This window comes from Oryza sativa, chromosome 1 (genome assembly GCF_034140825.1).
Source record: "Oryza sativa Japonica Group chromosome 1, ASM3414082v1".
NCBI classification, from domain to species: domain Eukaryota; kingdom Viridiplantae; phylum Streptophyta; class Magnoliopsida; order Poales; family Poaceae; genus Oryza; species Oryza sativa.
Window position 1 is genome coordinate 26,830,776 of NC_089035.1, and position 26,690 is coordinate 26,857,465.

Consider the following 26,690-nt stretch of genomic DNA (forward strand, 5'->3'; position numbering starts at 1 on the left):
CTCCGTCCCAAAATATAATAAGTTTTAGCCCTCAGGATTTGTTCCAAAATATAACAACTTCTCTACCAATATTCTTTTCCCAACCGATCATAATCCTCCACCATTCACTTTTCCCATATACCTCCACTACTTATCCAATCACAATCTTTCACCACTCACTTCTACCTATTTTTTTAATAATTGTGTCCAATTCTAAAGTTTCTTATATTCTACGGATGGAGTATCAAAAAAGAGAAAAAAAAAGGCCTCTAGTAACACAACGACGCAACACCTTCCCTAGCCGCTTAAGTGCTTAACTGACGCTTCGCATTAATTATCGACTCGACTCACTCGAGAATGCGAGAATCTCGACTCGAGCAGACAGGAAGAATGGCTTCCTCCACCTCCGGGAGAAGAGGACGAGGACGACTCCTCTCGCCTGCGGCGGTTGTGCTGGCGGCCGTGGCTGTGCTGCTGTCGGCGTCACAGGCACTGGCGGCGCCGTGCTACCCGCGCGTGTTCAGCTTCGGGGACTCGCTAGCTGACACGGGCAACGGCCCTTTCCTCTACGGCAACGAGTCCCGCCGGCCACCGCTGTGGCCACCCTACGGCGAGACCTTCTTCCACCGCGCCACCGGCCGGGCCTCCAACGGCCGCCTCATCATCGACTTCATCGGTACGCTACTCGCAACCAATCCAGCCCCTCCACCTGTATTTGCTTAACCCAACATAGTACTAATCACTTGAGATTTGGAAATCGCGCGCGTGGCGCCGGCCTCAGCTGACGCGCTGGGGCTGCCGTTCCTGCGGCCGTACTGGGGCGGGCGGACCACGGGGGACTTCGCCAGCGGGGCCAACTTCGCGGTGGGCGGCGCCACGGCGCTCAGCCCGGACTTCTTCTGGGAGAGAGGCGTGCACGTGCGCGACACCGTGCACCTCGACATGGAGATGAACTGGTTCCGCGATCTGCTCGGCCTGCTCTGCCCAGACGATCTTGCCGGTATGTTCGTCTATTTGTTAGACTTAATCTTGTTATTTACTTTAGGGTGAATAGCTAATATGGTCCCTGAAGTTTCTCTTTAGGCTCAGTTTAGTTCTTGAAGTTTCAAATCGTCCAAACAAGTCCTCCAAATTAATTATTTGGGTTAATATAGTTCTTGGATCCAAAAAAGTGCCACGTGAGCATGCCAAGTCATCCTCACATGCAGCGGTATGAATGAAATGACCATTCTACCCTTATATACCACCTAGAAAAGAAAGAAAAAAAAGAAGATAAATGTTTTCACACGTGTATGTTCGTTTTAGAATTGTCACTTACGATTGTTGCTGGCCTGTTATTTTTTTCTGTTTGTGTTTTTTCTTTCTTTTTTATATGGTATATAAAGGTAGAATGGTCATTTCATTCATACCGCTACATGCGAGGATGACTTGGCATGCTTACGTGGCACTTTTTGTGGGTCTAAGGACTATATTAACCCAAATGATTAATTTGGATGACTTGTTTGGTCGATTTAAACTGAGCCCGAAGCGAAACTTCAAATACCATATTAGCTATTCACCTTTACTTTAGTGTGAGTTGTGATTAGTGTGTGCATGAGTTAGCTTGATCAAGAAAGTCCATGACCTGCATGAAGGTGCTTGCATGTCAAGTAGCTGCAGTAGTGGCGTGGATAGTGGATCAGTTAGCTCTGTTGCATGTGTGTGTTAGTGCTCTACACGCAAGGAGATATGACCTGCATGCATAGAGACGTGATTAGTGGGTGATTAAGTCACGGAGTGACTGACCGAGTGGTGCGGCCAGACGTGGCTAACCTGTGCGTTTGTGGTCTACTAGTAATTGTGCATGCACGTGCAACGCACGTCTCCACCAATTAATATATAATCCCAACACACACTATTTGTAATACAACAATGACAATTGTATGTGAATGAAATTTTCATCACATGAAACAAAAACAAAGGAACTATACATACATTTCAAACCCATGTATCATGCAAATAAGAACACAAAATCTCTATTGAAATAGTGGCAGCTCATTTATTTTATATTATCTAAGATAAACACAGCAATTTAAACAAAGCTTCTCCTACAAGTGACAGCTCATCTATTGTTTGTCAAGACAAAACCAAGTGCGGAATCCCGAATCTGCATCAATACACTATAGGCTGTGTTTGAGAAAGGGGAGATAGAGAAGATTGGGAAGATACGCAAAACGAGGTGAGCTATTAGTGCATAATTAATTGAGTATTAATTATTTTAAATTTCAAAAATGAACTAATATGATTTTTTAAAGCATCTTTCCTATAGAATTTTTTTTGCAAAAAACGCACCGTTTAATAGTTTGGAAAACATGCACGCGGAAAACGATGTGCAATCTATCTCCAATCTCCCCGAACGAACACTGCCTATGTATCCTACAAAGATCATTGAACATATATAGTCTAGCAATCTTATAGACCATCTAAACAAAATACGATAGTCTGGTCATGCTCCCTGGTCATCGAGCAAATAGGCAAGGTAAGCCTCTACATTAAATGGAGATAGAAGAATTTGAATACGACACTCTTCAAGCTAGCAAGCAAATTGCAATGATCATCTTAATGACTCCATCAAAAAAGAAGTTTTAGTAAACTCAATTGATGATACAGAGTCACTGTGGTATGTCAAATAAACTAATAATGAACTTTTATAAGCCTACTTCAGTTCACAATGGGAAGGCTATTTCATAAAACAACCTAGTAGATAACAGGTCATAAATAAAGGCTTACAATTTTCTATGTTTTATAACAACTGAACTGATGGAAAAAGAGCTAAAACATTGCAGTGGTATGAAAATTTTCAATCAACAGGATGTACAACATCAGTGCCAATAAAGGTTTTTGTATGTCTCCAGTCTTCACAAACTCTATTCCTCACGTTGATTGCTTAGATATATTCCTACGCAAGAAGTGCAAAAAATAGTAATAAGTAAATATATTTTTTTTTCTGTTCCAAAATAATCTTGTACCCAAATAAGAGGGTGGCACTGGAGAGTCTGATCATGTAAAACTCTGTTCACAAGAAATGGTGTTTCTCAATTTAAAAAAAGCACGTGCCCATTTGTTCCTACATACCTGGACATTGGCTGAATTTCCCTTTACCTTTTTTATAGTGGAAGAAGTGTTTTCTTGTTGTCATGATTGTTCACACTTCACACACATGTAACAAGGCACTTGTATTCCAGCATTTTTTTACTGCTGCTACAACAAATACATGTACCAACATTCCAGCATCTTGAAATAGAAGGCAATTACCTGGTTATACATTGCCCTGAACAACATGCAGTGCACTTGCATAAGATGAAATTATAGTACTGTATTTTAGTCCAAATTAAGAACATTCTAAAGGAAATAACACATACGGAAACACCTCAAACCTCCTCATAGCAGCAAGCTAGAAATAAATCAGGAGATGGCTTGCCAGTCTTCAGGTCTGGATCATCCCCCATGATAACATGGTACATCAGTGTAAACATCTCCTTGTGGTTCTGTGTCTTTAAGGAAAAATGATTCATAGATATAAAGAAATAATTAGACATGATTCTAGTTTGAAAAGTACATGGTTTACTGTGAAAAGATAGTACACAGGATTGAGGGCAAATATATTGTTTATTGAATAAATTACCCTGTTGCAACAGCCATTGGTACTCCATCCATTTCATCGCAAATAAATTTTAAGAAGAATAAATCTGACACATTCAGGTCCATTTCGTCAACCAAAGTAAGGAATAAGGGAAGCAAAATAAATGATTGGGGGTAGGTTTGACTTAATTTTAATCAGCGCGCATTATATCAACATATACATAACTAAAGAGTAAAACATTCATGTTAGCCAGGATAGGGAACTGCTGAATTGGTGCTGGATCACAATCACAACCAGGGAATTACTTTATAGCTTTGACCCAAATGAGGAGCAGCTTTCTTTGTGTTTTACCTGAAACTGAATGTATATTATTTCTTCATAGATAATATGCATTGATTGGAATGTAGGACAAAATGAGTCAAATTAAGGGAAGATTGATTTGTCGGAAGTTACCACCAAATCGGCAACATGTACGTTTGGCCTAATGCTGTTACATTAGTATAACCTTCTAAAATTATTACATGCAATGGAAGGAGATAATATAAAATTTGGATCGGGGACCAAGCATTCATGCATGTCAAGCTACCACTACTGTACTACTTAGCTGTGAATTCAATCAATGGACCAAGCATTCATGCATGTCAAGCTACCACTACTGTACTACTTAGCTGTGTAAATCTCTTATGCACTGGATGACCTAATTTACCTAAGCTAAATTGCTTCACTCTTTCCTCGATGTCACATTACATGGCATTCTCTAAATCAAACTTCCAGATGTTCAAGATTGAACCCAGCTTCACTCTTGCCTGATAGAACAAATATATTTTAACCTAAATTAAAATTAAGATTTACAGCACGCACAAGCTCACATAGATACATTCATACATTCCATGGAGTGCTGATGATGGAGATGGTCGTCAGGCAGACATGGATGGGCCTGGGGCAACGGCCTCGGCCGTGGGGCAGATAACGGCCTCTTGGTGGAACTGGCCAGATCTGCTTCACAGCGAAGGGCTCGGCGGTAGAGCGGCCAGCGAGCACCGTGATAGTGGTGTAGTGGAGGCCACGATGTGGGTATGTGGCCGAGTTCCATGGATTCCCCTCGCAAGACCGGACCAGCGCCGGCGTCGGTGGTGGCAAGGGAAGAGCGAGCGCGGTGGACGCAGTGGTGGTGTTGACGGGAGCTCAACAGTGTTGGAAGACCAGAAGAGCGAGCATGGCGTTGGGGAAGACCATGGCTCCGTCTTCGGCGGGGGCAGCGGTGGAATGTGGCGGCGGCGGCGGATGGGGACGACCTCGGCTCCAGCCGCAGTCGATGGGGAAGACCGGCTGGGGACGACCTCGGTGGCCAGCGGTGGAGTGCGCGGTGGCGGCGGTGGCGGCGGAAGGGGTTGTCCTCGGCTCCGGCCGCTGAGGAGCGGCAGATGGGGAAGAAGTAGGATCCGGCAGCGGCTGGAGAAGTCGGCTCCGGCGAGGATGCGGCGGTGCGGCGCGGTGCCAATACATGCGGGGAGGAGCGAGGAGGAGTAGCGAGCATACATGGCGAAAAGGCCCGAGGCCCGACGGCCCGGCCCACGACACAGTATTTTGGCTCGGCCCAAGCACGGCCTGGCCCGACGGGGGTCGAGCTCGTGCTGGCCCGGCCCGACAATCGTGTCGTGCCTAGGCCCCTCCACCGGCACGTTGGGCCGGCTCGGCACGGCACGGCACGATGGGCCGTAGGCTAGGCCCGATACATAAGCAATAGGGAGTAAAAATAAACATATTATATGCCACGGTCGAAAGCATAGGGACGTAAAATAGACTATTTTAGCTATATATAGGTCACATCCCAAAGAGAGGGAGGGACAATAGACTTATTTTAGCTATATATAGGTCACAACCCAAAGAAGAGGGAGGGAAAATAGACTTATTTAAAAAAAAGACACGATGGGCCACCCGTACCTTCGGCCAGCCCGGCATGGCCCGACTACTTGTGGGCCGTGCCTGGGCAGGAGGCGCAGCCCATGGGCTGGCACGGTCCGGCACGAAGTGCCGATTGGGCCGTGCCGGCCCGATGGCTGGTGGGCCGTGCCTGGGCCGGGCCGGGCCGGGTGGGCCTTTTGGCCATCTATAGTAGTGAGTCGCGTGGAGGTGGAGAGTAGCGTGTTGCGCGGAGATGCGTAGTCCTCACGCTTAGAGAGTAGTCTTCACGTGGTGACGTGGAGAAATCATGTGGTGGAGATATACCTAATTTGCGAATGGACGATAGGGTTTAACCTGATGATTTGGCATGTAGGATTGGAGAGGTGCTAACTTCTCCTTTTTATATTAGTATAGATTTAACCAATGTAATCAGCATTTGATTGGTGTGCCAAGGGTGAAATATAAGTGCATGTGTGGTGGTTCGCTGGTGTGCAGTGACAAAAATTTTCTAGTGTCTCTTCAGTGCATCTTCTTTGTGTGTGTCTTTCATCAAGTGAGAAAGAGAGAGGTGTGTGTGCAAGTGAGTGTTTGGGCCAACACTATTGACTCTTGAGCAGGTATAATAGAGGCCTATAAGCTGGCAATACAAGCATCCACGTCATACAAATCATAGGTATGTAACATCTGTTGGTACCATCTATCACTGACGTATACAAATTTGCAACCCATCAACGGACGATACTATTAAACTTGCTCTAATTCACAGCGCGGTGTGCTGTTATTTGGCCCGCGCCCTCCATGTATACGAGTAGGAGAGATTCGATTTGGTGCCACGTTTTTGGGTGGGCCCACAAAACTAAAGTCCGCATGACCCAAGTTAGGCCATTCACAGTGCTCCTGCATGGAGTGTGGACTCATCTAGCCATGTAGAACACTAGCTGTCGTGGAAGAAAAAGTAGGTGGGGCCCATAGTTTTAGTTTGCTTCTCATGTCTTACTTTTGCTACGAGAGCCTTGCCTGCAAGCATCTGCCGCATGGCCCACAGAGCTATGTGGAGGGAAGAAGGGGAAGCGGCGGCGCTGCGCGTCGTGATCATCGTCGCTGAGGGCCGTCGGGTTGTCGTTGTGGTCTTCATCGCCGAGGGCCGCCGGGGTCGCTGTCGCTGAAGGCCGTCGGGCCGCCAGCAGATCAGCCGCCAATTCCGCCACCCAAGTAGATCCAACGGTGATACTGCTTCTACAAGTAGATTGGCTGGCGAGAGGACGAAGCGGCCATTTGTTAACGCCAAAATTTAGTAAGATTCTTTAGTGGATTCAGTTAAGGAAAGAAGTCGATCAGCTGATGGGAACCTATGCAAAAGAAACCAAGTTCAAGGAGGAATAGTGAAGACCATGGCATGACAGTTTAATTCTATCTATTAATTAGGCAAGATTTAATAACTTCCCTTTTATCTTTAGGAAAGTGTGTTTAGTGTTTGATCAGGACTTGTCATTTTCCTTTTATTTTTAGGAAAGTGTGTTTAGTGTTCGATCAGGACTGTTAACAGCCTATAGGTATAAATATGTACACCCAAGGTCCCTATAAATTATCTCTCGATCAATACAACTTCGGCGCATCGCCACCCTTTTTATTTTTCATCTTTCTCGACGAGCTCTTGTTTCGAGTTGGGCTGCTTCAGCTTCGATCACCGATGAGGGGTAAGGCTTGTTATGGCTATTTGTATCGGCGAGGCTAGGGTCTCGACACTCTAATCTTGTCGTTGTAATACATATTTATCATATATCTCAGTTAATCAAAGTCGTTGTCTAGGCCATACCATTTCTAGGGTTTTGTTGGTATCAGTTAAATTGCTTCATCGATCTAGATTAGCTAAGGTATCTACCACCCTGAAAATCAGACAAAGGCTTGATTGTTTAGACTTTATGCTTCTTTTCATATTTAGTGTTGCATCAATGGGTTTGACCTACTAAGCTGTGCTTATAATCATAAAACTAACCTGCCTTTGATTGCCATTAAGGGTTTCATCGGGGTTTTAGCCGATAAGTTATTTAGACGTTGCATCGGCTTACAAGGATTACATACAAGTTGGTTTTAGCCGATTACAACAAAGGTTTCATTGATTATTTAATCTTGTGAATTTAACCTTCGTATCAAGCAATTATTCTATCATATCATTATTGACTGATTGGTTTCTATTGGATTATATTATTGTTCTATTACATTATCATCAGCTGATTATCTTTATATCATTATTTACTCAAGTGTCATGATTATCTTTATATTATTATTTACTCAAGTGTCAGAATCTACATTGGACATATAGCTGATTGCTCAAAACCCTATCGACATTTGCTGGTATCGTGTAACACCCTAAAAATTCGACGACAAAATCTAAACTCTAAAAATACGGATCTTCAAAAACTTTTTAAATAAAGTTGCATCATGCCAATTTTGTTCGATTATTTTATTGAATTTTGATTTCAGAGTTTATAAATCGCGAATAATGGATAATTAGTTAGGAATAAACCCTAAAAAGTAAATTGACTAAGTAAATAATTAAAGTACAATTTAAAATAATATTTAGTGAGTATAGAAATGAGTAAAATATTATTACGACTATATTTGTATCAATTAAATTGAAAAGTGTCGGAATAAGAATTAACTCTAATTAAATTCAAGGAAATTATATAAAAATAAAATATGGGTAAAATTAATCAAGGGTGGACCCATTGGTTGGAATAACACAAATATTGAGTGAACTTCATTGGTACAAAAATTAAGGTTTATAGAATCAATTTTAAATAAATAAATAGGCTTAAATCGGGTAAATGGAAAACGGCACTATTCATCGGCCGCCAGGTGTTCGACGAGGTCCCCTAGCCTAACCCTGCCCCGCTGCCGCGCCGTCGCCGCTCGCCCGTCACGTCGCCTTGCGCCCCACGCCATGTCACGCCCCAAACTAGTCCCGACCGGAACTAGCCCGTGACGCTCCAAATTAACCTGTTAATCGATACCAGTCCCAGGAAACAGTGCTGGTATCACAGGGAGATAGAATATCACAGCAACAGAGGTCTCTTTATTATAGAGTAGATGTACAGTCATGTTGGGCTGCGGACAGATCCCGAGCTCACAACTGCATTACAAAAGGAAAGCGGAAGCCAGGACTTGGACCAATCAACACAGGCGCGACTTGGGAACTAGGCCGAAACCCTAAAACTCATCGTAGCCGGCTTGCTCTTGGAAGAACTCCTCATCACCAGGATTCGCTTCATCTTCTTCAGCAACTGGGGGGGATTATTTATATAGAGCAAGGGTGAGTACGGGAGTACTCAGCAAGCCATGGGAAGTAAGTGTTTAATGCAGGCTTCAAGGAAAGGCTGGTGTTTTTGCAATTAATTTTATTTGAACTCTTTTCTGAAACAACTAAGTGAGTGCTTCTCAAACGACACGGATGAGACAGTGCGTCTCGTCTGGTCGGAGTATGTGCAATGTATCAGTCTTTAGAATTTAAACAAGGTTGGCACCCGGCCAACAGCTTTTTCAACGGCCACCCGGGCCAACAACTTTTCAAACGGCCACCCGGGCCAACAACTTTTCAAACGGCCATCCGGGCCTAGCTGATCCCATCAGCTGCAGATTTTTCAAACACCGAACCCCCTTTTCACACAGCAATTTCACAAGCAGTAGTCAAACTAAACTACGCTAGGAATCACCTCACATCCGCCCATGACCGTGGGCACGGCTGTTCGAACAGTTTGTTAACCTCTGCAGAGGGGGTACACTTTACCCACATGACATTACTAACCCGGATCACCCAGCCCGTGGGGATCAGCCACGTCGGGAGACCTCCAAGCTTTCATGACAAGGCATTTCCAAAGCCGACACAGGTTTACCATATGCCGACGAGAGGGGTCCCAGACCAACAACAGGTTAGGTCCCAGACCATACTGTGCCAGGAAGCCCAGGGGTCCTCCCCGACACCACCCCGGCGAATCCACATGTCTCTCGGCATCAAGGCTCCCCTGATAAGCTAGTTACTCAGCCAGGGGTGTCCCATTCCACCCATGTGGTCGTACTTGACTTATGTTTGGATGAAATTCCAAGGAATCGGTCCTTAAGTGCGAGAGCGGGAAACCGTACACCCGGTACGTTTCCCGGTCCGCGGTTTTGGAAATTCATTTAGTTCGCAAGCACCGACCCAGGTGTCGGGTTTTCCAAGTCTTTTGTAAAACTCCAGTTTTACCCAAGTTGTTACTCAGATTTTAAGTTTGAAGGCGACCGTCGATACTAGCACAGGGTGCACGAATATCGAGGCGCAACTGGATGGTTACAAGGGGACATGGTATAGCAATTAACAATGGAAGGATCAAATGCAACAAGTTAGGTAGGTCTGCCAATCTGCCTTGCAGACGGAACAACAGATTAAGTGCAATCCTATCAATGCATAATATTTTGCAAGCAATATAATTAGATTTCAAATATAGGCTCAAGATGTTCAAAGGTGGCTTGCCTTGCTCGAGATCTGGAGCTTGATCCTCGAAATCCTCGCACTGCGGGTCTTCGGACTCCGAAACTACACGCAAAACGGGACAACTCAACAAACGGTGAAAATAAAGCCCTATTAATGACCTCTAAGCGTGCCATTAGATAGATCTCGAGATTTGAGAAATTTTGGAATTTGAACGGAGTCAAACGGATTTACGGTTGGGAAGATATTGAATTTCTAAGATTATTGGATTTTTGGTCTAAAGGAAAAGGATTTAATTAAATCCTTTTTGGAAAAGAAAAGAAAAGAAAAAGGGAGAGGGAGGGAATATAGACTTCCCTCGGGCGGCTAGGGCGCGGCCCGAGAGAAAGGGCGGCTCGGCCGAGCTTAACGGGCCGGCCGGCCCAAGAAGGTGGCCCAAGGCGGCCCAAGACGCGCGCGCGCTGGAGGGAGGAGAGAGAGAGCCGGTGGACCGGGCTCACCATGCGCGGTCCCGGGTGGGACCCGCTTGTCAGCAGCTCGGCTCACCGTGCGGAGGGAGTACGCGGCTCATGCGCGCGGGCGGGGGAGGGACGAGGTGCGCGCGCGGTTCGCGGTGGACGCGGATGCGGCGGGCCCACGCGCAGCCTCACGGCTCGCGGTGGAACGCGCGCACGGGGAGGGACTGGCTGGGGTCGGCTCGACCCGGTCTAGGCTGAGCGGGCGCCGACGTGGCGCCTACGTGGCTGCCATGCGGGCCGGCGGGAGGTAGACGACGACCCGGCCGCGAATGGACGGCGGGCGGCGGCGGCGAGCGGCGGAGCGAACCACGGCGATACGGGCAAAAGCTAGCACACCGGGCGGTTGTTCGTGATGAGGGGAGACGAGCCAACGGCTCGGATTCGCCAGAGGGAGTTCGACGGCGGCGAATCGCGGCGGCGACAACCGGCGGGGAGGGAAGAGGGAAACGTCGACGAGGTCATGAGGGACCGATTCCCGGCGGTGAGAGCATCCACGCGACCACGGGAATCCGATGCTAGCGTCGGATTGGACGGAGCTACGCCGAGCGAGGCTGGCGACGTGCGGGTGCTACGGAGCTCGAGCGGCGACGGCGGCGAGCACGCGGCGAGCGACGGCAACGGTCGGGGCGGCGCCGGCTAGCTACGGGGAGTCTACTCGAGCTACTACCGAAAGCTAGGGGGGAGGAGATGGGGCGAGGAGGAAGAACGGAGGGAGGCATCACCGAGATGAGGAGGGGCGCTGTGACGAGAGGCCGACGGCGCGGGAGTAATCTCTCCGGTCTCGGGCCGGGGAAGAGGAAGGAGAGGGCGCGGCCGAAGTCCCCTTCCGCGTCCTTGCTCGTGCCGACTCCTTCGACGCGCGCAACAACGAACGGCGACGGCGAACAGAGCACGGGGACGGCAGCTATGGCGAGGAGGCGAAAACGAGGGAGATTGGAGGGGAAGGAGCTGGGGTTTAAAGGGGGCGGCAATGTCGGTTTGGGAACCGACTTAGGGCGGTCAGGGCGCGAGCTGGCGCTCGGCGGTCGCGGCCAAAGCGGCGACAGGGAGGATGACGCCGGCGGGGGAAAAAGGGGAAAAAGGAGGGGGAGAAAGGGGCTTGCCCTTTTGCCGATTCGGGAAAAAGGAGGAGGGGAGCGGGGGCGGCGCGGCAGAGGGAGGAGGGGCGCTGCCTCCGTCCCTTGGCGGCTTGCGCGCGGAGTGGCGGGGGCCGGGCGGTGACGACGGCGATGACGGCGGGCGGTTTAGAGCGGCGCGACGACACGGGCGACAGACGCGTGCAGAGGCTGATGGCGGCGGCGACCAGGCGGTCGGCCACTCGGCACGCGCGCGCGGCTTGCAACGGGCGGCGTCCGCGCGGGCGCGCGCACGCGAACACGGCGTGCGGGAAGCGGCAGCGAGGGAGCGAAGAGGGAGGACTTGGCTCAGCGCGGGCGGCTTACGCAGGCGCGGCAGAGCGAGGAGAAGGGAAGGGGGCGCTCGGCGCGGCTCTCGCGCACGCGCGCGCGGCGCGCGGGCGAGGCGGAGCGGAGCTGAGCGGGGGGAAAAGCGGAGCGCGCCGGGGAGGGGAGAGGGCGAGAGAGAGAGAGAGAAAGAGGGAGCGCCCGGGAGAGGGAGAGAGGGAGATGGGCCGAGCGAGATTCGGCCATCGACCCGGGGGAGGCAAAATAGACTTTTGCGGAGGAATTTGATTTGGAAGGATTTGGATTCGGATTTGAACTCGACGATAGATCGGGGATTGAGATCTTGAGATGGCACGGACACTAGACAATAAGCAAAGAAACAAATTTCGCAATTAGGGTTTTTAATAGATAATTTTTCCCGCTAAGCGCCACGACGGAACGGGCGCTACACGCCACCTGTAACATCCCGGCCTAGGGCTTAATAAGATTAATAGAATACTCATATCAACAAGTTGTAACTTCTTTTTCGGAAGCCAATCTCCAAAGAACTTCAGAGTTAAGCGTGCTTGGCCTGGAGCAATTTGGGATGGGTGACCGACCGGGAAGAATTCCCGGGTGCACACGAGTGAGGACAAAGTGTGCAGAAATAACATGTGTTGGTCTGTGAGGGCAGTCTATGACCTATGAAAGCTGCCAGATGTAAGTGGGCCCGGCCTGGGGGAGGCGGGACGTTACACCATCGCTGCCGCCCTGTCACCACCCGTCCCGTCGCGCGCGCGTCCCATCGCCCGCCGCTGCGCCGCGCACCGTCGCCGTCGCGCCGCGCGCGTCCCGTCGCCACGCGCGTCTTATCGCCGCCTCGCGCCCCGCGCTGCCGCGCCGCCGTCGCCTCACCCCCCTTCACCGCCCCCTCTCTCTCCTCTCTCACACCCTATAAAACCCCCAGCCCTTCTCTTCTCCCCCACACCCATTCCCCTCCATCACCTCCCTTTTTACCCCGCCGTAGTGCCGCCGCACCGCCGCCTTCGTGCTGCCGCGCCGCCATTCCCGTGCCGCCGCGCCGCCGTTCCCGTGCCCCCGCACCGCCGTTCTCGTGCGCCGTGCCGCCACTCCCGCGCCGCCGTGCGCCACCATCGCTGCCGCCGTCGTCGCCGCTGCCGCCGCCGGTGAGCCGCCCTCCGTTCCCCTCGCGTCCACCGCCGCCACCGCTCGGGTGGGAGAGAGAGCCGAGAGAGAGAGGGAGAGGAAAAGAGAGGCCGGCAGAGAGAGAGAAAAAGAAAGAGAGGAAAATAAAAAGAAAAAAAAAGAAAAGAAAAAGAAAGGGAGAAAAAGAAAAAGGAAATAAATAGGAAATTAGAGGGAGATTAGGGAAGTTTAGAAAATTTAAAATAATTGGAATTTTATAGGTTAATTATAGTCATAGAATTGCAAAATTTAATATAAATTATGGATTATTCTTGGCAATTTCTATAAGAAATCAATTCGCGGTAATAATTTAGATGTAGTTAATAACTAAACAAATAGATGAATTCTTATGGATTATTATAGATTATTTTTTTGGGTAATCCCTATAAGTAATCAATTCACGGTAGAAATTCGGATTTAATTCCTAGGGATTTTAGCCGTGTATTATATTTAATCATCTAGTCATAGACTAAATTAAATCATATAATATTTCTAGGATTTCGTCCGATATTTAGCTCGCGATAGAAATCTCTAACCTATTATATGGATATAATGCTCGGGTAGATTAAATTAAAAACTTATGACAACAAAACATTTATACCCGCAAAATAGTTTGAATCGAAATTGGGTTTGCCTTAGTTCGCGAATAATAAAGTTAAAATAAAGGAATCGACTTTCGCATTCGACTTTCATTTGGATTTATTTGGATTTTGTTTGAATTCTAATCGAATTCAAATTGTTCTTTCGCACATAATTATAGAGACCGAGGGAGCCACGGATCCGGGTGAAGGCCAAGACCCGCAAGACCTTGAGCAAGGCAAGTCATCACTATTCCTTGAACATGTTGATCCCAATTGCGAAATTGTTTTGTTTACAAATAAAATTGCATGCAATTATGAACATCCTACTTGTAATTATGCCATGCCTTGATTATTGTTTACTCCTTATTCCTTCGGAACCATGTTTACGTATGAGTCTCTAGTCAATTATGACAATTGCTTAGAAATGCTATTCTAGAATCATGCATACTCATATTTATCAAATGCTATATGCTTGGGCAATTACCTTTGGGAAGGTAGTTGAGATGCGGCATGTGGAGACATGAGCGCCACATTGCCATGATATTGATGACATGATTTGTGAAAGGAAAATAAAGTTAAACAACTGTTTTCGACTGGGGCGGCTGGAGGATTTGGGTGGTGTCCGGAAAAGGCTAGTGCCATCCCTGGTCAATTAAGGACCGAGCCATGAAGTTAAGCATGAAACGACCCCCCGTACAACCGCACTTCTCGTATGGGTATAGACCTAGCGGAGTAGATAGCTGAGCGGAGGCAGTATCCATGCGTAGTGGTCTTCTTTTAGGTGTGTGATGTGGCAAGCAGTCTGCTGGCGGATGCCCGGTTCGGATGACCAGGTGAATGGCGGATGCCCGTTCCGGATGGTCAGAGGCTGGCTTGGCAATACTACATGAGGATACCCATAAGAGAACAATCATGATGGACTGGGTTCAACGACAAGAAGCAACGTAGGAGTGTGTGTTTTTCCCTTCCCGGGAGCGCCAGAACTCCTCTCACTGCTAGAAACGTATGACGCCTAGAGTGCATGAGGATGTAAAGTTCATGGAGCGGGTACTGCCAATGCAAGGTTATCGAAAAGCTTTGCCGTGACGCGTCTCATGTGTTGGGATGAGGCTCATGTGTTGGGCAGTCGCGGAGTGCGGGTAAAGTGTACATCCACTGCAGTGTGAGTAAACTAAATCTATTCGAATAGCCGTGCTCGCGGTTAATGAGCACCGGGACATGTATTACACTTGGCTAGACTCTAAATTCTTTAACTTGAGTGGGATGGAATATTGCATGATAATTTTTATGCTGATGGAGCCACTTCCTGAGAGGCGGAAACGTGGACGTCCTCAGAAAATCATAACGACTCAATGGCGGGAAGCTATCCTTGGGATCATAATGGATGGTGGACAGAACCGTCATTGTTTAATATGAACAATGGTATTAAAACTTGATTAGTCTTTGCTAGGTCTTAGGCTTGTGAAAAGAATTACAAAACTTGCTTTGCGCAAATGAACCATAGCCATCCTTTGAAATCCTCTGTCATGTGCATCATTGCTGTGGTGGCTTGCTGAGTACGGTTGGTACTCACCCTTGCAAATATAAAATTTATCAGAAGCGGGAGATGAAGCTTCGGAGGATCCCTATGCCTACTACCAGGAGGGAGATGAAGACGAAGGCGCCCAGTAGGTCTTAGTACGGTCGTTGCCTGTGGCAATGGCATGCCGCTGCTTAAATTCTGCTGCCTTACCTATTTCTGCTTTTGGATGTATTCCGGACCGCTCGGTCCGATGATTTAAGACTATGCCTGCAGGCTTATGATGTAATAATTCGTACTAGACATTCGTGTATGTGTATTTGGTATTTCAGCTATGAATTCGTGTGTACCAGACTACTTGATCCAGGGAAATGGTACTGTTTACACGATTGATTCCTGTTATAAAAACGGGGGTCCACATATCGGCATCGGCTAGCATTGCTATATCGGCTTATTGGTCGATTGGCTCTTTGATCTTATATTTATACATCTTGTCAGTTACAAGATCAAACTGACTGTATGCTTGGATCTTATCAATATTTTGGACCTACACTAGAGCTAAGTAGATCTTCCAGGCCATTGTGTTCGTCGACTTAGTTCATGCCAACATAGATCTGGCACCATCGGCCGAGCGCGGATTTTTCGTCAACACCGTCCTCGTGGAGCACAAGGCACCATGAGCAGCCGCACTGTCCACGTTGTGGCTACAGACGAAGATATGGAACTCAAGCTCGATCTGCCGGTGCCCGCGCCATTGGAGCTCGATCCATGGCTTCCGAGCTCGATTTGCACCACCGGGGCTCGATCCACCGCCGCCGAAGCTCGATTCGCAGAAAGGAAGATGGCCTTGCCACCTTCGTCTCGGCCTGCCCTTTCTGTCTTCGTCTACTGGGCCGCCGGCGGGGAGGGGAGAGGGAAACAATGGTAGTGGAGAGGAGAGAAGCCAGCGAAGGGGAGAAGTGCCAGTGGAGTGTGGAGGAGAAGCGACGGTGGTGGAGAGGAGAGATGTTGTCACAGGGGAGAAGCGGTGGTGGACTGAGGAGGAGGAGCGGCGGTGGTGGATAAGGGAGGCGGCCACGGAGGGGAGAAGAGACGACGCCCGTGGAGCGAGGAGAAATGGCGACGCCCGTGGAGAAGGGGATCGGGTGAGAGAGAGGGGAGGAAGGGAGGAGAAAAAGGTATAGGGAGGTGCTGACATGTGGGTCCTGCAGTAGGTTAAGGGTATATATGTAATCCTTTTTATTGTTACAGGGTGTAAAATATAAAAGTTCTAATTGATTACTATTATAGGGACTGACATAAAAATAACTAGGGTCTAAAATAAAAAAACACCATTGTGACATCCATTGTGGGTGTGTGGCCTAAATAAGTGTTTTGCTTATGTGGCATCTAGGGCTCCTCAAATGAGGAAACCGCACTGTGAATGGCCTTAGGCACCCGGACTTCGGCGGGATCGAGGCTCGGTGGCGTGGGGAGAGAAGGTCACCGGCGCATTGCGGAGGCCGTGGCTTCGCTAGCTGCGCCGTTCCTCCCGGCGCGATTTCTCCCTCTATCCCCAAATCATCCTCGTGGTCGCCCTCACGAGCACGATACTCCCCCCTTCCCGCGATTGCCCTCGTCCTTCTGAGTCCGTGCCGCTACTTTTTTTGCCTCCCGCGCTCGGTTTCCATCGCTTTGTCTCACTCACGATGGCATCAAGTCCAGAACAGGTGTTGGGAGCAACAACAGGCACATCTGTGGCTCTCGCCATCATTGTGGACTGAGGTAAGTTGCGTCAAACCCTAACCCTAGCAATGTCACCTCACCCTCTCTGCGGAGATAGTAGCCCATGGCCAAGTCCTTTCGTACATGAAGCCACTAAGGAGCTGCATCATTGGCACTCTTGTCGGCGAAGTCCGCAGTCACACGGAGAGCACGAGAGGAGGATAGGAAGGGGATGAGTCGCGGGAGGAGGGATGGAGGCGAGGAATCGCGGAGAGATGGGGGTGACGAGTCGTGGGATAGAGGCGAGAAAATCCTAAGCAAAGGGTAGGACTGCCATTTCACTCCACCTGCAGTATTGGGCTACGAGGCCACGACGTGGGCTGAGTAGCATCCATGTGGTTCTCCAGATTTTATGGATCCAGTTTGAGGCCACATTGCACTGTGGATCATGTGTCCTTTGAAGTTCCTCAGCCTATTTGGTAGCCCTAGAAATAGCAAATTCAAGGATGTATTGCTAATCCCTAAAACCTCTCCTTTCACGCACCTTGCCACCTTTGATCATGACGCTATGAAGTAACAGTTTGTAGGAGGTGAGGGTAGCTAGCAGTCGCAGTCTCCCGGATCCAAATTTCTGTTGTACAGCGGCATCGATTCTACACGGTAGTAATTCCAGTGAGAGCAAGTTTAATAGTAGGCTATGAACCAACTATAAACTTACTTGGATGAGAGAGAATTTTAAAAATGAAGAGGTTTGACTCACATGAAAGAGCTAGCTATTCACATACTTCACAATTGATACATTAAATGCACAGGTGAGAGACAAAGAATAAAAACAAATAGAGATAACCTTATAGCTCATCTGCTATACATGTTAACTCTAATATGAGCTATAAGCTTATAGTTGGCTCTACTATTAAACTTGCACTGAGGCTGTGAGAGTAAACAGTGACCTTACTGTAGCGGTTGTTACTGCATAAGACGATCCCAGGGTTTTGATTTTGATTCAACAGTTAATGCAAACACACTACACACTGTAGCTTATCTGCATTCTGTCCTCGAGAGTGGATTTTAAACTCTCGAGGGGACATCCCCTCGTTGTTTGTATGTCACTTATATAGTCATGAAAAAAATTGAGAAGATGTATTAACATGTGATATATCACTCCACAAACATACAAGTTAAAATTCAACTTCTACATATCACAACAAAAATACAAATTTGACTATGAATATACGTTAGCTAGCTGTAGTTTATTTTTTTGGTTGCGAGATGTAGAAGTTGATTGAACTTGTATGTTTGTGGAGTGATATATCACATATTAATACATCTTTTTAATGTTTTTCATAACCATTTAAGTGACATACAAATAACGAGGGGACATCCCCTCGGGAGTTTAGAATAGTTTCCCTTTTATCCTCCACTGCCGACGATCCGTTTCCAGCAGCCGCCAATAGGTGAGGTTTTAATGCCATGAAGGTGGGAGAGACCACAGACTATTTTGGCCTTTTGTTTGGTTTAGGGGTTGGATGGTGATGATATTGGGCACACTTCCAAATTTAAGATTTCGCTCAGAGGAGTTTGAGCTAACTACTACTAGCTATAAACCCATATAATAATAATGTTGAAGTTAACATGTTTACATAGATTAGTTATAAGGTTGTCTCCACTTCTCTTCTCTCTCTCTCTCCCTCTTTCTCTCATTTATATATTTAATGCATTTATGCGTGTTTTGTTTGAGTTGGTTTTCGGATCTAGTTTAGAGAAGAGGACTTACCTAAGCACCTACCCGAGGGTAGTTTAGACTGGAGCGAGATTGTCCAGGCCATAAAGTAGAGATAAAAGGATTACCATAGGCTCATTCATCGAAAATTATATATACAGGAAAACAAAAACGAATTTCTACTTGAAGCATGTGTAAAGCTATTTCTTGCATTAGAGCTAATCCTTATTATTTTTCTTTGTCTCTTTCCTCTATATATATGCTTATAGCTGACTATAGTCTCCTATTAAATTTGCTCTTAGTAACTTTCTTCATCAGTATATTATCTTAAAATGCTTTTTCTAAACGTTTTTTTAACTTTGTAAACATTTAACTCATTTGTATGTGTCCTTGAATAATGGTGATAAATTTTAAATAAATGTCATAAACACTAAATTGTCCATCAAATTTATAACATTTAACTTCATATGGGCAATTGAGCACTTATTCAATTCTATCTATCCATGGCCCATGCTGGGTGGATCTTGCTTTCAGCATCAGTACGCACGTCTTTAGCATGGAGCCCATGCTGGCCTGTGGTAAGTACGATTATATCTTCCAGGGATTCCCGAGAACCGGTCCTTAATTGTCATGGGCACGACTTCCAAAATCATGCATGTATCCACAACCCACCATTAAAGCATATTTTAGTTTAATTAAACCATAACCATGGTGGTACATCATAATATAATTAAGGACTAAATTATAATGAATCCCATTGTGAGCTAATTGATCTAAGCATGGCTAAGCATCCCTAAACCAATCATCCAGTCAATTATAACCCAAGTTATCAATGGCATAAGGTATTCAACAGGCTGAGCATGATAGGCATCCATCCCACATGACATTCTAAAACAATGCAATTTAATGGAAAGCAGGGGATTTTATAAAACAAGTTCAACATGATTAATGTTGTATGTATGACTTGCCTTGCTCTTGAGCTGACGGAACCTCGCAACCACTACGAAATAAACTGGATCACCAGAACTGATGGAATCTAAATGACAAACAAAGCACACAAGAAATACAAGCACTAAGGCTACTGAAACAGCAAAAGAAACCAATTTTAGTGGATTCTATACATTTTAACAAATTCACTGCAACTTGAATAGGTTAAAACGGAGCTCGGATTATTTAGTTATGAATTTTACAATATGAGCTACGTTATTACTAATAACCGAAAAAACTTAATCATTTGTTACATATTATTGCCCGTATATAAAATAGATCAATGGAAATATATCTCCGGTAAGCAAGCCTCACGAATTAACAACTGAACGAGCCAATACTTCGTGACACGGGACCATCCAAACGGTCAACCGATCCGGCGAACGGAACCGGCGGCAAGTGGCTGCGGCTCGCGGCAGCAGCGCAGCAGCGGCGGCAGTAGCCGGCAAGCGGTAGCGGCGGGGACGGCTAGGGCGGCGGCGCTGGTGGCGGCTAGGGCTTAGGAAAATAAAATTGAATAGGAGAATAGGGGGGTGTTACAACTTATATAGGGGAGTGAAAATAGAGAGAGGTGGGGCCGGCTAGGAGGCGGCAACAGGGGGAGAGGGGGGAAACCGACTCGGGCAAGGGGAGGGGCGCGCGTGGCCGAGAGGGAGAGGAGGGGCACGGCCGAGAGGGAGAGGGGGAGGAAAAATAGGAATATGATTAGGACAATGACTTTCCCAAATAGGAAAAGAAATCCGGTGCCGTTTTAGGAAAAGAACGGAAACAGAACCGCGAACGGATTCGGACTCGGCTCGTTATGCAAAACTAAACCGTGGACGAAGAGGGGAGTGAATCAGGCACAATTCATGACCAAATGCGGGAGAGAAAATTTATTATTAATTCAAATCCTGTCAATTGAAATTAACAACATTAATTCCAGTGCTCTGAATATTCCGCTTTAAATCCTGTTAATGATTTTAGAGCAAAGAGAATTCGAAAAAAATTCTGCCTGACATTTTCGATTATTGAATACATTGTTAATTAAGATTTTCTCCTGGTTAGCCAAAGTAATTTCTATAGACAATTTATTGGTGAATTAGAAACTACGGAAAAGGGAAAACGCTAGGTGTGACATCTAGGCACCTATCATTGACTAGATCCCACTGCCCGTCACCAACACTGTGGAAGAACACTCTAGCTAGGAAGCAGATGTTAGCTTTGGCCCAAGAAAATCACAAACTCACGTAAGCAACAAACTCACGGGAGAACACACACGAGCAGCAAATTGGGTGGACACACACACAACAGATTCCGTCGGCGACACACGCCTTTGCTGACTTCTCTGATATTGCTGATCTACTAAAACTAACTGATGATTACACGGCTTATATAACCTCCCGTACATGCACATAGCTAACAGCCCGGCCGGGTCGCACGCACGACTACAAGCCACTCACTCATACAACGATCTGCGCATCTTACGCCAAGATTCGCTCCTCCGAGCTGACCGCGAGCCACGCCACAACGTGCTCCACTAATCCTGCATGCTCCTAACTAACTTGCCGCTAATCTTGTTATTCACCTAACCTGTTTAGTTGCTAGTTGTGCTGCAACACACGCAGCTGCCACTCACTAGCACTGACTGATTCTACATGCAAATATGGACTAACCACTACCTACGTGATGCACACATACACATCACTTACAAGATACATGAACATATCACGTTCCTCTCTACATGCAACTAATGCAAAACCCAAAGACATATGCAAGTCATGATTAGTTCCAACAGCAGATAGCAGCCAGAGGGGTGCGCATTCTGGCTGCATACCACCCATTGTTCTAGATCCGTCGTGTGGTTGCCGGCTGTGCGCGGTACGCCTCTCCCATCACAACTCCATCTGGGAAATGAATGCCAGATGGGAGAGGCTGGCGAACGGAATAGGGGCAGAGGAGGCTTGTGCAGCCCCTACGGCTGCATGACACATTTAACCCTTGGCTAGCGCAACGGTGCATCGCTCGATAGATTGTGATGCGTCATGGGTGTGTACGTTGTGGCCACCTAGTCCAAGGCAAGCAACGCGACAGAAAGCATACAAAACATTAAATAAATAGTCGCATCAAAATATTTTCCATGATAATATATTGATATACTCCATCCATTTCTTTACTTGTTAGGGTATTGACATGGTATCAGCATGTTGTATCACTATCTCTGATCATATGAAACATTAAATATATAGTTGCATCAAAATATTTTCCATGACAATATAATAATGTCATTTTCACATATCAAATTTTAATATGTTTATATATATTAATGAGCTAAGATTTGTAGGTTTGACTACACGCATTCTATCCTAATAGAACAATTCATGGCACTAGGTCATTCAGTGAGGGTTGTGTGGATATGGATAGTAGCAACATTCTATCTCACTTTTTTAGTTTACCTTCCTTAACTTTCCATGTTCATTGTCTGTTTGAGAAATGGGAATATTGGATTGTCTAGAATAAAGTCGGAGATCTAAACTCTTATGAATTGTGGTTACTTAGTTTATGGCACAACAATAAATTGTGCTTCCAAAGAGGAGAACTGCACCAACAAAAATATGGAAAGCAATTTATCATTACCAAGAAATAGTGGAATTTATTTATGAATTGATGATTGGTGGCTTCTGATTGCACTAAGGAAGACTGTCCATTTCAACATCCAGGGGGAATATTCGAAGATAACCCGTGAAAACTGGACATAAGCATTTTTTAATAGAGATAAGTATAAGCATGAAATACATTCCCACCAAATCTACTGTTTAATGTAAAATTTGTCTTTTGGTTCCCCCACATGAAGTTGAGTTTGGACATGAATATATTTCATGTTTATACATATCTCTAGTATTTTTTTCATTAATTTAGAAAACTTATAGGTTCGGTTTTCACGGGTTTTCATTTATTTGATGGTTTTCATTGGATATCCCCCCCCCCCCCAAAATCCCCCACACCCAAACATCCATACCATGATATATCAATTAATCATCATGATACACGATAACTGATAGTGTATTTTGTTAAAATTAAATTCAATAAAGAAACATTTTCAGACATTTTGCTTATCTCTTCATTTTGCACTACAAATCCGAATGCATTAGTTTATAAATAGACATACTCATGGGATGAAATCAGAAATTATTAAAATTATTTGATAAGCACACATCATGCCACTGCTAAATATTTGGTCAGCATGATGTGATTGTCATGCGAGAAATGGTTACACTCCTCGAAGGCCTACAAAAAAAATCTGAAAACAATTAATATGCGAGTGGAAAGATTATGTTGCTACAAATCTGGTTTGTAATATGCTTAAAAAATGAATATGCAGATATTGATGAATGTTTAACTACCATATAAAGCATCAATTTTGATACTTAAAGGCCCTTTTCAACAATACTACATATTTACATGCTAATTCTAACCATGTTTATTTCACAGATTGCAACGACATGATGAATCAATCTCTCTTCTTAGTCGGAGAAATTGGTGGCAATGATTACAACCATCCTCTTATGGGCGGGGTATCCATTAGAAAGATTCGCAGCTTCACTCCGAGTATCATTGCCAAAATTTCTTCCACAATCACTGTGAGTAATATGCCTATGGACATACATACATATATATAAGGTGTCTGGGCTTCAAGGTTTGAAATACACGAATTGGCTCCAATTTTTGAAAATTTTCAACTTCTTGTTTTTATATACCTAGATGCAAGAATTTGATTCAACCCATAATTAGCAGTAAAACAACTCAAATTCATGGATGGGAGAGAACCTTTTTAATTTTGACATGGGGAAAACATCTTGTTAGTCTATAATTTATTGATGTCTTATTCTATATTTTATGGAATTCCTTCTTTGTAGCTGTGACACATCTTCTTATTTATGTGAGAGCTATAAATGTCTTGATCATATTTGCTGTAATATTTGTAAATGGCTCAGAATGGTCTAAAGATAAGAATTTTTGGATTGTTAGAGATGGACTCACTTCACTCGTTTGTATAACTAGTCCTTTTTCACCATCACAAGCTCATGTATCACAACATGGAACAAGTGTATATGGCTAGTAATGCAATAGAGTTGAGTTTGTAGGAATTGATCGGGCTCGGAGCCAAGACGTTAGTTGTTCCTGGTAATCTCCCAATTGGATGTATTCCACATTATCTCATGATATTCAAGAGTGGTAAGAAGGAAGATTATGAGCCAGAGACAGGTTGCCTCAGGTGGATGAACTAGTTCTCGCAATACCACAACAGACTTCTTATGGATGAACTAGAAAATTTACGGAAGCTTCATCCTGATGTGGCCATCATCTATGCCGATTACTATGGAGCTGCTATGGAAATCTTCCTTTCCCCTGAACAATTTGGTGATTTTCGTTAATTCATTACTGTATCTACTCTGATTTCTTTTGTAAAGCTTAACATATTAATTTTAGTTTTTAGTTTACAAGAAAAATACTCTATATGTGTGTTCTCTTAAATTTGATTTCCTTATGTTGACAATGAATCGCTTGATGACAAACACTCTATATTTGTTCTTGCTTCAACTATTTGTAGTAGACAACAAAGTATCTAGAGGAGAGGAGCTGAAAAGCAATATATAGGCATCTAAATTTGATTTCCTTAGCACTTCTCAAACCAAAGCAAATCTTTATCTATATATGCCTGTATCTTAGTCACAGCAGCTAAATAGGATTTCTGCTCCACAAATTTATTACCAAGTTGGCTAGTTTATTTTTCAGCACCTCATGGCATGCGCTCCTATGCTAATTTTTGCATTGACAAATCACAGTTTTTTATTCTCGTTGATAGCTTGAATAAAAATTCTCTGATTGTGTTTCAGGAATTGAGAATCCTTTGGTAGCTTGCTGTGGTGGAGGAGGACCTTATGGTGTATCTGAAACTGCAAGATGTGGAAATGGTGAATACAAGGTGTGCGATGACCCACAACTGTATGGGTCATGGGATGGCTTTCATCCATCAGAAGCAGTCTATAAGGCCATTGCAACTGGCCTGATATGGGGTTCATACACACAACCTCCAATCGCTACCACCACCATTTCGTGCCTGCAAATTACAGAGCTCAGTTCTTCTGTTGAATACAAGGTCCTCTATGATTTGTAATTGTGTGACTATATTTTGTTATTTTCATAGAATGTATGTGCGGATAAAAGGTTCATGTGGAATCGTCGAAATAAGCTGGTATTGTGCTGAAATCGAGTTAAACTTATGCCATCGGGTCTTCTAACGGATTAGTTCTATGACTTCCATCTCAAGTGTGCCACCTCCCACCTCCATGAATCAAAGCACTTAATTTTTTTTCTATTTTCCTTCATAAGTTGTGTTTTGTTTAGTTAAATTTTTTCCATGTACTGTTCATCTTGTCTTTAGTTCTTGATGGCTTAGTCAAAGACTAATCATTTATATATCTCAGTAGTTCATTTGTTTGATTATCTAGGTTGATATAATCTAAATATATTCGACCATGTATCCATTATGTATTTAACAATTTCTTGTGTTTAATTCCCCATTCATAATATTTAGTTTGCATTTATCTTGTTCTCGTAGTATTCATTTGTTCAGGAATCCTAATCCGTGCATGCGCGGCAGGGGGAAGCGTGCGCGTTTTCTGACCATGCAACAATAAGCTCGGGGTAGGGTTAGGGTTAGGGATTCAGGGGGGTGGGTGAGGGAAGGTGGCACTGGGAGGGGGAAGTGGGGGATCGGCTTAGAGGGATGGCCTAGGAGGTGGTGAACCGGCGGTGGGTGGTGGACAAGGGTGGGCAATGAGGCGGCGGAGGTGTCGTCGAGACCGCGGAGTCAACTGCATGCGGTGGGCCGGTGTTTATGATGAGGGCAACGGGAGGTGAAGAGGAGGGATAGGCCGACAAGGGCGGGGCCACACCGGTGAGGCTGGGCAGCGGTGGGGGAAGCAAAAGAGGTGAGGGCTTGGAGCTGACCTGGATCTTGTGTCATCATAAGAGGACGAAAGGAATCCGTCGGAGGGACTAAGTGAGGCGCTTTGTTTCTTGCTGCACCGCTGCATGCTCCGTTTCTTCCATCGGAGGAGTTCACCAGAGTGCCATTGCTCGCTCGCTCTCTATTGGTGTCTGGTGTTGGTGGAGAGAAAGAACAAGGGGATGGGGAAGAAAGGGGACGGGGGAAGCAAGCGGGGGTGTTGGTGGAGAGAAAGAACAAGGGGGCACATTGCGAATTAGGAGCCCCTCGCTTGTTTCCATTGCAAGAAGATGTCAATCTAGTATGCTTGTGTTGACGTGAAAAAACACAAAGGCTTAGGAGATCTGCTTAGCTATAGTGCAGGTCCTAAATATTTATGAGATTCGAGGCGTGCTAGTCAGTTTGATCCTGCAACTGACAAGATGGATAAATTGATGATCAAAGAGTTGATCAGCCAATAAGCCGATTTAGCGGTACTAACCGATGTCGATAGGGTTTTGAACAATTGGTTATATATCCGATGTAGATTCTGACACTTGGATAAAGACAATGGAAGAACTTGAACTGACAATTCAATCAGCCGTTGATAATATGATGAAGTAGATGCCCAATAAACCAATCGGCTGATATTGATACATAATATTAAATGTAGACTCGATGGTTAATGCATACATCGGCTGAAAGTCTGATGCAAAGATAACTTATCTGCTAGCACTCCGATAAAACAATGCAAAGATCGGACCTAACCGAGATAGTTCTAGATTGCATCTGATCAATAAGCTAGATAAGCCCATAGACTATGCTAACATGATGGATATAACAAATCTATTTAAAACAACATTGTGATTGTAGAGATATATCGACGAAGACATAATATCAGACCTAATCGAGACAGTCCCAGCTAAACTAATTTGTCTATAAATACAATTTTGCAATTAAAGATAGAATTGAAATATCAGGTAGGCAAGTATACCAACTGAACCATAACAATCCAAGAGATCGAAACGATGTAGCCTTGAACAATGCCAATATAGCCGATACAATTGCCACTGCCAGGGTTGGTAGAACTTAGGACTTACCCTTTCGCGGGAGATCGAAGTGATGCAG

At 45.5% G+C, this 26,690-nt stretch overlaps 1 protein-coding gene and 2 long non-coding RNA genes across 6 annotated transcripts; 1 reads left to right on the top strand and 2 right to left on the bottom strand.

Moving 5' to 3' along the window:
• Positions 1-24,860, top strand: LOC4326256 (GDSL esterase/lipase At1g28600-like). 4 transcript variants are annotated; one of them, XM_066311924.1, is made up of 6 exons: positions 245-655; positions 761-979; positions 13,841-13,897; positions 23,063-23,211; positions 23,716-23,992; positions 24,469-24,860. In XM_066311924.1, the coding sequence occupies exons 1-5, from the start codon at positions 337-339 to the stop codon at positions 23,857-23,859; spliced, it is 888 nt and encodes a 295-aa protein (XP_066168021.1). In that variant the 5' UTR covers positions 245-336; the 3' UTR covers positions 23,860-23,992; positions 24,469-24,860. The 4 variants fall into 4 exon arrangements, with proteins under 4 accessions (XP_066168026.1, XP_066168022.1, XP_066168021.1 ...); XM_066311925.1 differs by lacking the exon at positions 13,841-13,897 and having other exon boundaries at positions 242-655; XM_066311928.1 differs by lacking the exon at positions 23,716-23,992 and having other exon boundaries at positions 251-655.
• LOC136357136 (uncharacterized) lies at positions 3,121-3,912 on the bottom strand. Its single transcript, XR_010742235.1, has 3 exons — positions 3,644-3,912; positions 3,381-3,512; positions 3,121-3,289 (listed from the first exon to the last, which is right to left on the bottom strand). It is a non-coding gene; the product is annotated as an uncharacterized lncRNA (long non-coding RNA).
• On the bottom strand, positions 4,173-4,621 carry LOC136357138 (uncharacterized). The gene is made up of 2 exons (XR_010742240.1): positions 4,487-4,621; positions 4,173-4,407 (listed from the first exon to the last, which is right to left on the bottom strand). It is a non-coding gene; the product is annotated as an uncharacterized lncRNA (long non-coding RNA).
• Positions 24,861-26,690: the final 1,830 nt, after the last annotated feature.

Excerpts from the sequence above, each read along its gene's own strand:
- LOC4326256 (XM_066311924.1), top strand. The coding sequence starts at position 337 with ATGCGAGAATCTCGACTCGAGCAGACAGGAAGAATGGCTTCCTCCACC. Across the intron at positions 656-760 it reads CCTCATCATCGACTTCATCG|CTGACGCGCTGGGGCTGCCG; the intron begins GTACGCTACTCG and ends CGCCGGCCTCAG. Across the intron at positions 13,898-23,062 it reads CCCGCAAGACCTTGAGCAAG|ATTGCAACGACATGATGAAT; the intron begins GCAAGTCATCAC and ends TTTATTTCACAG.